This window comes from Dasypus novemcinctus, chromosome 24 (genome assembly GCF_030445035.2).
Source record: "Dasypus novemcinctus isolate mDasNov1 chromosome 24, mDasNov1.1.hap2, whole genome shotgun sequence".
Classification (NCBI taxonomy): Eukaryota; Metazoa; Chordata; class Mammalia; order Cingulata; family Dasypodidae; genus Dasypus; species Dasypus novemcinctus.
The window spans coordinates 41,451,147-41,462,695 of NC_080696.1; the positions used below are offsets into that span (position 1 = coordinate 41,451,147).

General features: G+C 60.2%; 1 protein-coding gene across 1 annotated transcript in view; it reads left to right on the forward strand.

Moving 5' to 3' along the window:
- VSTM2L (V-set and transmembrane domain containing 2 like) overlaps nucleotides 1-10,980 on the forward strand; it is a 33,794-nt gene extending 22,814 nt beyond the window's left edge. Inside the window, exons 3-4 of the mRNA XM_058287414.2 lie at nucleotides 1,798-1,848; nucleotides 9,614-10,980. Of these exons, the coding sequence (XP_058143397.1) occupies nucleotides 1,798-1,848; nucleotides 9,614-9,886 (324 nt within the window). The 3' untranslated portion in view covers nucleotides 9,887-10,980. The remainder of the gene's footprint in view (nucleotides 1-1,797; nucleotides 1,849-9,613) is intronic.
- Nucleotides 10,981-11,549: the final 569 nt, after the last annotated feature.

Here is an 11,549-nt window from a genome sequence, read left to right on the forward strand (position 1 = left end):
CCCTGCACCCACCTCCCCTGCACCCAGCCTCCCCTGCACCCGCCTCCCCTGCACCCACCTCCCCTGCACCTGCCTCCCCTGCACCCACCTCCCCTGTACCCAGCCTCCCCTGCACCCGCCGCCCCTGCAGCTGCCTCCCCTGCACCCGCCTCCCCTGTACCCGCCTCCCCTGCACCCAGAGCCTTCCCTGCACCCGCCGCCCCTGCACCCGCCTCCCCTGCACCCGCCTCCCCTGCACCCACCTCCCCTGCACCCGCCGCCCCTGCACCCGCCTCCCCTGCACCCGCCTCCCCTGTACCTACCTCCCCTGCACCCGCCTCCCCTGCACCCAGCACCTTCCTCCTGTACTCCTGGGATGGGGTGTTTTAGGGGGTGGGGTGACCGAGATCACCATCCTGTAGAGCGAGGCTCTTTTGGGGGGAGGAGCAGAGCTAGGCTGAGCCCCTGGGATTGTCAGAACAAGAAAGACCCTCCCTTCAGGATGTAGGTGGGGAAACTGAGGCCAGAGGGACAGACGCCAGCTCTGGGCTCCTGACCCGTCCTCCCTCATTCTCCACGCTGTGTGGGCAGCGGCTTGTGAAGGGCTCAGTCCCTTTCACAGACATGCAGGCTCACTCCCGACACACCCAGCCCTCCCTGGACGCCACACGCGCGTACGCCCACACCCCTAGCACGTGCCCGTGGCATGTGCCTTCCCAGGCCACCAGGCCCACTGCCACGCACAGCACCTGGGACTTTGCCATGTGCTTTCTGTGGACACCCGAGCCTGACGCCAGTGCATCCCCGAGAGCAGCCCTCAGCCCAGGGCCGGTGAGAGCTGGAGGATGAACGCCCGGCCCCCTCGCCCCCTCGCCCCCCTCGCCCCCCTCACCCCCCGTTAGAATCACGGGGCGTGTCCTCCGCGGTCTCCTGGAGATGCCCAGTCGCCCACAGCGGGTCCAGACCTGCCAACGTACCTGTGGTTGACTTCCCGCCCTTTCCTGCCTCACCCACCCCTCCTCTACTGCTCTTTCCGGGGGTCTCCTCTCAAATCAACTACTTGCACTTGAATCTTTGTCTCAAGGTCTGTTTTGGGTCAGCCCAAACCAAAACACCTGCGTCCTTACACAGCTGTGTACACAAATGAACATGCACACACACGCGTGTGGCTCCCCCACTCATGTAGGAACACACCTTACACACCTTCATGTACACACGTCGGCATGTCCGCCTGTCCCCGCGTGCGCTAACGCACACACACACACGCATGTTGAGCTCTTCTCGCCCCTGGGGATGTCCACTTCCCGACACGTGCAGCCTGCCACGTTCAGGCTTAGAGGACGCCAGTGGCCGGAGAAAGCTGCAAAGAGCTGCAGGTAGCCGCGGCCAGAAGCCTCCGGGTTCACCTGCAGGGGAACGGGAGTGGTCAGGGGTCCGTCGGCATCAGCTGCAAACACACACTCACACATCTGCACACAGCTGAAAACGCAGAGAGCTAGAGACACCCTCCCACGCACACACCAAGCAGACTCACGTTTTTACCCCCGGGTGGGCGGGCTGGCCTGGCGTATCTGAAGGCACAGCACATACCCGGTCACTTTACACATATCTCCTTTATCATCCTTTGCTCCGACTCACCCCCATCCCCAAGTGGACACAGCCGGAGGGGCCCTAACCCCAGACCCCATGGCCCCCACAGCGTCATCTGCTGTAGCTTCCCTATCGTCCGTGTCCCTAGCCCCAGGCTGCTTCTCCCCACCCGCCCCCCACGCTAACGCCTGTCTCTGCTCTCTCTGCACCCCTCCCCGCTCCCAACAGCTAAAAGCATCTCAGCAGGAAGACGCAGGGAAGGACGCGACCAAAATAAGTGTGAGTTTTGATAATGACTTCTCGCAAGGCTCTAATGGAGGCCGCAGCTGTAACTTAAAAAAAAAAAAAAAGTTTATTTTTTTTTCCGGTCCAGTTCAGCAGGGAGCTTGGGCAAGAAGATGGAGAAGAAAAAGGGAACGGGAAAAAAAATGGCCCCACTCTGTTTTTTAAAAGCCAGAGATTTTTCAACTTCATTGAATGACAGGCACACACAAAAAAATGACAGGGGGGGAGAGAAGATGCATTCGCCGCTGTCGGGCCAAGGTTGTGTGCACCCAGATGCTTGCGTCCGTCTCGGCAGCATTTTTCATTTGGGGAAACAACAGACGCTAAAGGGACGGCGCCGGCTTTTTCTGGCCCATCGTAACTGGCTGCTGCAGCCTCCGGTGGTCCCTCGGGTGAGCTGGCTCCCGGGGCGGGGGGTTTCAGGATGGGACAGGCCTCCTTATCGTTTGCCACAGCTCTCTAGGGAAGGGCCAAGCATTCGCCCATTTTACAGATGGGGCAACCGAGGCTTGTTGGGACCGAGGATTTGCCGCAGTTCATACTGGGAGTGACTGGGCAGAGCTGAGCCCCTGCCTTCAGAGCCCCGTGAGCTGGGGGACCCGGGAAGGCTCAGGGAATGACGGTGTTTGTGGCGGAGGGGCACCCAAAGCTGGGCCTGGAAGAGGCAGGCAGGCCTAAGAGGAGGGCAAGGGGAGAGCACACCGAATAGAGGGACCGCCTGGGGACACGTGAGGCCACGGGGCCTGGCTGCTCTGTGCCTGGGGCCTGAGGTCAACCTGGCCGGAGGTCAGAAGTCCATAAGCAAGGCGCACAGAAAGCGCAGGGCCTGCCGGGGCACGGCCGTGTGTGACCTCTCCAAAGCCGCTCCTGTCTGCTTGGGTCTTCCTCGGTCCTTCTCGGGGACTAGTGGGGATGCTCAGGACCCCAAGGCCGGTTAGACACAGCCGCCCAGGGGAGCTGCACCCTTCAACCTCAGCAGAGGTTGCAGCGTAGAGCAGGCACCAGGAGGCATGGGGGTTTCGTGTGGGCAGGGGAGGCAGGGAGGCCGGCAGGGGGCCGACCTCTGAGTCGGGGTCTGGAAGTGCAGGCCATTTCCAGCTCAGAGCCCCGGCTGGCCCACCCCTCCCTCTCACTTTCTGCCAAGGCCACGTCCATATCTAACGCCCCGTTTCTTGCCCAAACACCTATCCGTTAAGCCCGGGCGGGTGGCGATCTATGCGTCTATTAACACACCCCGTTCCATTGCATCTCTCTCTCCTATGATTTCATTTGGGGTTTAAGGAGCGTCTCAGGCAAAAGAGAGAATAATCTAATTGACTTAGAGGATTAGAATTCGAGGCTGCTGGGCTCCACGTGAGGGGAATGTGAAGATGCTAATTAGGTAAATAAAATAAGTGTGCTAGGCGTGATTGCACAATCACACCCGCTGCCCTCCCTGTTCGGCTGGGGCTCGGGGGGTGTGCTGAGGAAACACACAGACAGCTATGGGTGCAGCCAGCGTCACTGGAACGACGGCCATAAATCCGCAGGCGCCATGTCAGCCCACACCTGTACACAGAGGCGCAGCCTGCTCGCCTGCAGCCTAGGAGGCTCGGGCTTCTCTGTGGCTTCCACGGCGCCGCGTGACTTCCTGTGCCCCCACTTCCTGTGCTCTCTCATCTCGTTTGGCCATACCCCCACCTTCCCTGTCTGCCTTCCCACCTCCCCCCACCACGCGTTCCTTCCCACCTAGAAAGCTGGTCCCCCCTCTCTCCCTTCGGAGCTCAGCTCAAGCAAGCCCCCGTGCTTTTCCCTGCTGGCTGTTATTTCCAGCTGCAGTTATCCATTCGTGTGAGTATTTGACTCGTGTCTGTCTCCCCCAGGAGCTCCTGGGAGGCTGGGACTGGCCCGCCCGATCCACTGTTATATTTCCAGAATCTGGCCAGAGTAGATGCTTAATAAATCTTGAATGAGCACGATGCACACAAGCACACGCCCCAGCCAATGCGTGGGTAAGCTCCTACAGCTTATACACAGACTCCCCAAGAGGACGTGGGGCCCGGGCCTATACCCGGAGGACCTGGGTGAGTGGAGGAGCTCAGGGGTGGGGGGATAGGGGCACCCAGGGAGGGCAGGCCTTGAATATACAGGGGGCAACTGAGCCAGGCAGGAACTGAGACTCAATATCCCCACGTCTTCTGAAAGCCTAATGTCAGCGGAATAGATCCTGGCTTTTAACTGGTGGGAACTAATTTGATTTTTTGAAAAGTCCTCTGTGAGCCAAACAGTGCCTGTGTGTGGGCTTCGCAGAGCTCAGCGTGGAGAGGGAATGTGGGGGTGTGGGGGTCACCGTGTTACTCTCGCGAGTCGGCTGTGCTGAGGGGCAGGTCGGGAGGCCCCACGGAAGATGGCGAGGACGCGGATGGGAGAGGGGAGAAGAGCCCCAGCGTCCCAGGAGCCTGAGGCCTGCTTCCAGCTCGGCCACCTCCCTGAGCCTCCCTTTCCCCCATGAGCTGCTCTCTAAGGCATGTACCAAACACTTTGGAAACTGTAGAGTGCTGTGGATCTGGCCATGTGAATGGCAGTGGTTACTGGGTTGGAAACTGCTTTATGTGAGTTTGTGAATCATAACACGTCCTGTTCCCAGCACGTAGGGCCTGACCTGGTGACTAGAAGGCCTGATTTCTCTGCAGGAAATGGGATTGAAAAGAGCTCAGCCTCTCGTAGGGAGATCAGATATATGGGAGGACAGGCATCTGTGATAAAATAATGATGATGATAATCGTAATAATAGCTAACATTCATTGAGTGCCTACCATATGTTAGGAACGGTGATGAGCACTTTGCATGAGTTATCTCATTTAATTTGGGGCCTGGGGAAGGGCCCCGGCCTCAAACCATCTCCCTTGTTAGCTTGCAGGTACAAGGATTCCACCCTCAAGGCCCTGTCCCCGTGGCTCGGGCAAATACCTCTGCTCGTTGGCTGTTTTCAAGTTTTCACCATTTTTAATTTTGATCTAACTAAAGTCCTTTGTGCTAGAATTTAGATGAATTTCCCCTTAACCAGTTTTGCAAGTGGGGGTAGGGTAGTCCACAACTTGCTAATTTTAAAACAAGGTGAAGTTCTTCACACCCTTCTCCCAAAGGTACTCACCTCAGTGCTCACACCTTCCCATGTAAGTCCCTCCTTCGGTCGAACAGAAGTTCTTTGTGCTGTAGGTTCAGTTCCTGTAACCTGTTTCAGTTTGAAACAGCCGTGGGCGGCCTCGATCCCAGTATACCTCTGGCCCACTCCTCACCCCTTCCCCTCTCCAGCCTGAAGGCCGGTTCCGGCTGACTGCGGCCGTGGGAAGCACGCTGCAGCCCCTGCCCGCGAGCTCCAGAAATGGCCGAAAGGCAGCTGCGTTTGTTCAGCCCGCCCACCGCGGGGCCCTGCCGGGCCAGCCCCTGCCTGCCCACGGCTGCGGCGCACACGAGTGGGTGCCCGTGCTTCCTGGCCAGCGGGGGCAGGCGGGGGAAGGGCTGGGGCCGCTGGGGCAGCTCACGGGTCTGCGTCCTTCCCAAAGCGAAGCTCGTCTTTTTCTTAGAATTTCTATAGTGCTACCGTATCTGTAGGCTGTTAAATTCCAAAAGGGGCAAAGGAGGCGAGACTCACGGGGAGCCAAATTCACCCTTGGGAATTCCTTATGACAGCCATAGAGTGGCTGGCTTGCCGTTGGGGTCGCGTTAAACAGAAAACGCCTCTGCGAAGGCCGTGGTCACTCACGCCCAGTCTCTGCCCTCATGTCATGGTACTCCCAGTCCAGGGTGGGAGATGGACATTAATCCAATAATCACGCAGGCTAAAAGTAAAACGACAAATGTGACAAGATGAGAAAGAGAGCCGGTAACAGGGGAACTGACCTACTGGGTGGGGGGAGTGGCAGCCCTAGAGGGCTTCCTGGAGGAGGCGCTATTTGACATGAGCACTGACGGTGTGTGGGAGAGGTGTATGTTGGAGGAACAGCTGGAGGCCAGCGTGGCAGATGGGGACTAGCGGTGTAGGGCCTTGGCCCCCGTGGGGAGCCCCCCAGAGGGTTTTAAGTTGGGGCCCTTTGAAAAGGTCAGTCTGGGTGCCACGGGAAGACAGGGTGGATGGGGCCACAGTGTATCTGCGGGGACCCTGGAGGCGACTGGGGCTGATCCAGATGAGAGCAGCCGGGCCTGGCCTTGGCCGGGGCGGGGGGCCTGGATTCCAGAGAGAAGAGTAGATGGGCCTGGGGGGGAGTGGGCTGGGGCGTGGGAGGGCGGCGTGGCCGGTGGCCTGGCAGGCGGCGCTGGAGCGGAGGAGGCCTTCTGGGGCCCCGGTGTCAGGAGTGATGGGGCGCAGGGAGGGCCCGGGGCCAGGACCTTCCCACCCCTGCTCCCCAGCCGGCTCGGGGCACCATCTCGGGAGCCCCCTCCTTGCTTTGAGGCCAGCTGAGGAAAGGGCTGGCCTGGGGCCCAGAGCCGCCCCGCGCCCCCTTCCCGGCACTGTGGGCGGAGGGAGCCCATCCTGCCCACCGTGCCCGCCCGGGGTGTCCTCGCCGCGCCCCGAAAGGCCCAGGCCCCACGGAGAGCAGGGAGGGGCTGCGCTTGGCCGTGGTGTGGACTTGGCCTTGTCTCTTTCAGCGTAATTAGGTGCTTAATTGCACTGCTAAGCCCTGTCGATGCCTGCGCCGCGGTGATTATGATTTACAGCCAGGGCGCCGTGGAGGGGCTCTTCTCGCGCCCGCTGCCGCCTGGAGGCCGGGCCGCAGGGTTTCTCGCCGGGTGTGAGCGCGCTGAGCTGCATCGGGCTCCCCCCGCCCCCGAGAAGCGGGGGCACGAGGTTGGGCCCCCTCCAGGGCCTGGGCCTCGGAGAGGTCGCAAAGCCACGGGAGGCTGGGGGGCCCGGGAAGGAGGTGGTGGGGGGGGACAGACCTGGCGTTGGCGGGGGGGGGGGGGCACCCCAGGGGTGGTTAAGGCCTGCCCCTGCGTCGGCTGCGGCCTCGGGAAAGCCCTTCCCGCCTGAGCCTCAGTTTCCTCCCCGTGCAGTGGGCAGCAGGCAGGGAGGTGCAAGCGAGGAGGCGGCTCCAGCCAGGACCCCACCAGCGCTGGCTGCCGCGCGGCCCGGGCAGCAGTGCCTTTACGAGCCCCCTCTGGGCCGCGCTGGAAGCACAGGCCCCTGGGTCTGCGGCGCCTTCCTCCCGTTGGAAAGAGCTCCCGGAGCGCTTGCCTGTGGACTTGAGGACTGGGTTCCCTAGACCCCAGCCCGCTCAGGGGGTGCTGGGGACGCGCTTGTCCCAGCTGCCTCCACTCACCAGTGGCAGTCACTAAACGTTTGTCGAATGACTGCATGACTCTTGCCCAAGAAAACTCAGGCATGCCCGGGTGGGAATGGGGCCTCCCCACTCCCTTTGGGTCCCCCGTCCCTCCTGTCTGGGGGGACAGGGGCATCGGGCCTGAAGGCCACCCTTGGTTTGCTGGCAGAGAAGGTGGCAGGATGCCAGGCCTCTGAGCACCCTGGGGTGCAGGCCAAGGGCCCGCCTGGGGAAGGGGCTCCCCCACCTCGTTTCCCGCAGGGGATCGGCTTCGGGGGGCTGAGGGCCGGGCCCCACATTGTGCTCTCCACGCCCCCCCCGGAACCGGCCTGTCCCAGGGCTTCGCATTATTACTGCATTAGCGCCTTGTAGGGTTGACAAATGAAGGATAATTAATATCCGTGAGGGAAACAGATGTTGAGGTAATTTGCTCCCGCTGCGCATTTGCAGCGCTGTCTCCCAACTCGCCCCCGAGAGCGCGCAGGACCGCGGGACGCCCTGTGCCCTTGCTCGGAGGTGACAGAGTCGGCAGGACAGGTCGGCCGCCCGCTGGGCCCGGCCCTGGCACCCGGGAGGGGTGGGGTGCCCGGGTCTCAGCCCCACACGGGGAGGGCCAGCCGAAAGAGCCCCCACTGCCTCCGTCCCACCCGTCCCCGCGGCCCCCGGGTCTTCCTGCTTCCTGGGGGGGTGACCTGCCCAGAGGCCCAGCGGGAGGGGTCGCCTCACTCCCAGCTGCCCCCCCCCTTCCCTTCTGGAGCCAGGGGAGCCAGCCGTGCCCTGCGGGGGCCTGGGCCAGCCACTCCTGGGAGGGTTAGAGGGCACGGAGCCAGGCCTGGGTTCGAATCCCAGCTCCACCACGCCCTGCCGCCGTGCCCTGGGCAAGGCTCTTCTCCCTTCAGAGCCTTGGTTTTGCCATCTGTAAGGTGGACGTAGTCATCTGTATGTCACCTAAATTAGGAAGCACAACATTTGGGTGTAAATTCAGTTAAGAAAGAAGGAAACAGAGTGAGTCTGGACTTTTTTCAGCTCTAAGCAAGTGGGGCCACTGACCCTCTCCTTTGGCTCTACTCTTTTTTTTTTTTAAATCACACAAAATGTTACATTAAAAAATATCAAGCGGTTCTCATATGCCTCACTCCCCACACCCCCCACTCCTCTCACATCAACAACCTCTTTCATCAGTGTGGCACGTTCATTGCATTTGGTGAATACATTTTGGAGCACTGCTGCACCGCATGGATTATAGTTCACATTGCAGTTTACACTCTCCCCCAGTCCCTTCAGTGGCTTATGGCAGGATATATAATGTCCTGCATCTCTCCCTGCACTATCATTCAGGTCAAGTCCAAGTTTCGAAAATGCCCCATATCACACCTCTTTTTCCTACTACTTTTTTATAAAGTAATTTTTAGAAATTTTGAACTAATTATAGATTCATAGGAAGCTGTAAAACCAGATCATATAGTCTCATCCCTCAGCTTCCCCCAATGGTGATATGGTGTATAATTGTCCAACTGTCTTTTCTTTTTAATGGAAAAAAAATCACATCAGCTTTATGTTCATAGCAGATTTAGTCATAAGAGCCCTGATCTGAAGCGAACCAAATATCCACCAACAGGTGACTGGATGAACAAATTGTGGTCTAGTCACACAGTGGAATACTACACAGCAATGAAAAAGAGCAAGCACATGCACAAAAGCACAAAGCAGCCCTCTGATATTATGGTGAATGAAAGAAGCCAGACACAAAAGAGTTCAAGAACAGACACAACTAATCTTCAGTGAGAGAAATAAAAATAGTGATTGACCCTGGGTGTGTGTGGGGGTAGGGGGTATGTATTGACTAGTAAGGAACACAACGGTAGTGTACTCCAGAGAGTTACAAATGTTCTAAGTCTTGCTCTGGGGGGTGGTTTCACGGGTGTGCACGTAAGTAATATTTCATCAAAGCTGGGTACTCAAAATGTGTGCACTTTTGTGTAGAGACATTAGCATATAGAACTGGATAGAAGTTAAAACTCTATAGATCTAGTTCATTCTTTTTATTCTTGCTCCCCTCCAAGATAGCTCCCTCTTCTGTCTGCTCATTGCTTGCTGTGTCTGCTCATGTGTCTGCTTATTGCATCTGCTCATTGCATCTGCTTGTCTTCTTTAGGAGGCACCAGGAACTGAACCTGGGACCTCGCAAGTGGGAGGCGGGTTCCCAACTGCTTGAGCCATACCCACTCCCTAGTTCATTCCTTTTAACTGCTGTGTAGTATTCCATTGGGTGAACAGCCGCTGGTTCTTTATCCCTTCTGTGGGTGGACATTGGAGTTGCTTCTCCTTTGCTGCTATTTAACTTGCTTCTGTGCAGAAGCTTCATGTGTCTTCGTGTGCCCTAGGAGCGGACCCCAGAGCTGTCCAAGCTCCCTTGTGGCTGCCCGACGGACAGGTCACTGTCTCTCTGTCACCCCCAGGTGGTCAAGGTGGTGGGCAGTAACATCTCCCACAAGCTGCGCCTGTCCCGGGTGAAGCCCACGGACGAGGGCACCTACGAGTGCCGCGTCATCGACTTCAGCGACGGCAAGGCCCGGCACCACAAGGTCAAGGCCTACCTGCGGGTGCAGCCCGGGGAGAACTCCGTCCTGCACCTGCCCGAAGCGCCGCCCGCTGCGCCCGCCCCGCCGCTCCCCAAGCCGGGCAAGGAGCTGCGGAAGCGCTCGGCGGACGAGGAGGCCTGCAGCCTCTAGACTGACGCCCACCTGCCCCCCGGCCCGCCCCCCGCCCTCCCGCCGTACACAGTGCATGAGGAGCTGCTGGACTGCTGGGGGCGGGACTGCCTGGGCCCAGCACCTCCCCGGCCCCGCCCGCGGCCACCGCGCCGGCCCTCTGCCCACCGTCCCCTTGCTCAGCATGTAAGCCCCACCCAGCCCTTCCTTTTCAGCACCCTGTGGTGACCTGGCTCAGAGAAGGTGGCCCCAGGCGCCAAGGGGGTGACCGCCCTGAAAGGTGGGGCGGGGGCCACGCCTGGGCCCGGGCTGCCCCCACTGTCACCAGCTCCAGTGAAGTCCAGTGTTTCGCTTTGCTTGCTTGCCCCCCACCCTGTCCTGAGCCGGGGCCTCCCAGCCTTACTCTCCTTCCTTCCTCCCGTCCCTGCTTGGACCTGCGGGGGGCACAGAGTGACCGCTCCCTGAACGTGGACTCGAACCTTCTGAGTGGAACTAGGGCCTCTCTCCTGGTGCAGACCTGGGGCTCGGAGCCCCCGAGGGGGCCTCTCTCCAGGACTGTGGCCCGTTAGCGGGGTCACCGCAGGGGCCCTGGAGGAGCGGGAGCCCCACTGCCTCAGGCCCCTGAGGAACAGCTCCCTGCGGAGCCTCTGGGGGAGGGGCTCCAGGCACCTGCTCTGGAAAGTCACCTCGTCAGCAGGGAGGGCCTGTCCCAGGGACCCCCCAGCCCCAGGCAGAGATTTGCACCAGCAGGCGCCCCTTTGGGGGTCTTTGAGGCTCCCCCAAGAGCCCCCTCTGCCAGCTCCTCACCTCCCAGCCCCCTCTTGGGGCTCATGCCAAGACCACCCAAAGTCCTGGGGCTCTTGGAGCCAAGGACACCCCCCCCTCACCCCCCGCCCTATACCAACTCCCTCACAATTTCCAATCGGGGGTACCCGCCCCTGGTGATTTGTAAATATTTCTATTGGACCCAACACCCCCTTGGAAGTAGCTCAAACCTCTGGCCGCCCCTCGGAGATGGAGTGGGGGGAACGTGGGAGAGGGGGTGCCTGGGGGGTGCGGCTGCCCTGTCTACATGATCCAATCCGTGACTGCCGGCCACCCTGAATAAAGCGGTTTAAAAGAACCCCGGGCTCATCTTTCTTGGGGCACCGCGCCTGGGAGCAGCGGGGCGGGGCGGGGCGGCGGGTGGGGGGCCTGGCGCCCTCTGGCTCCCCTGCCTGCCCCCAAGCGGGGCCTGGCTTTGCGGGGCAGGACGCGGGAGCCGGTGGGGGCCCAGGGAGCGGGTGCGGGAACCCAGCGCCGCTGCGCTGCGGGGCACGTGCGTTCCTCTTTGGTCTGAGCTAGTCGCACGTACAGGGCGCGCCTAGAATGTGCTGACAGTCAGGTGAACACTCATAGTCGCCCCCACCTACCCCGCCCAGCACCCCGAAACGGACCCCACCGCCAGGCCCGTGTGCCTTCCCGCTCGGACCCCGCGCCTGCTCTCGGAGTGACCGCCGCCCTGACGCTGACGGGGCACCCTTCTCTGTGTTCTTTTTATAGCTCCGCTGCCTCTGTGTGCCATCCTGAACAATGCATGTGCGTTTCTTCTGTCTTGTGAGCCTTATTTGCATCTATTCTTTCATGCGGCGTTCTACGACAGCGTCATCTGTGTGGTTAAGTGTCTGTGATTTGTTCGTTTTTA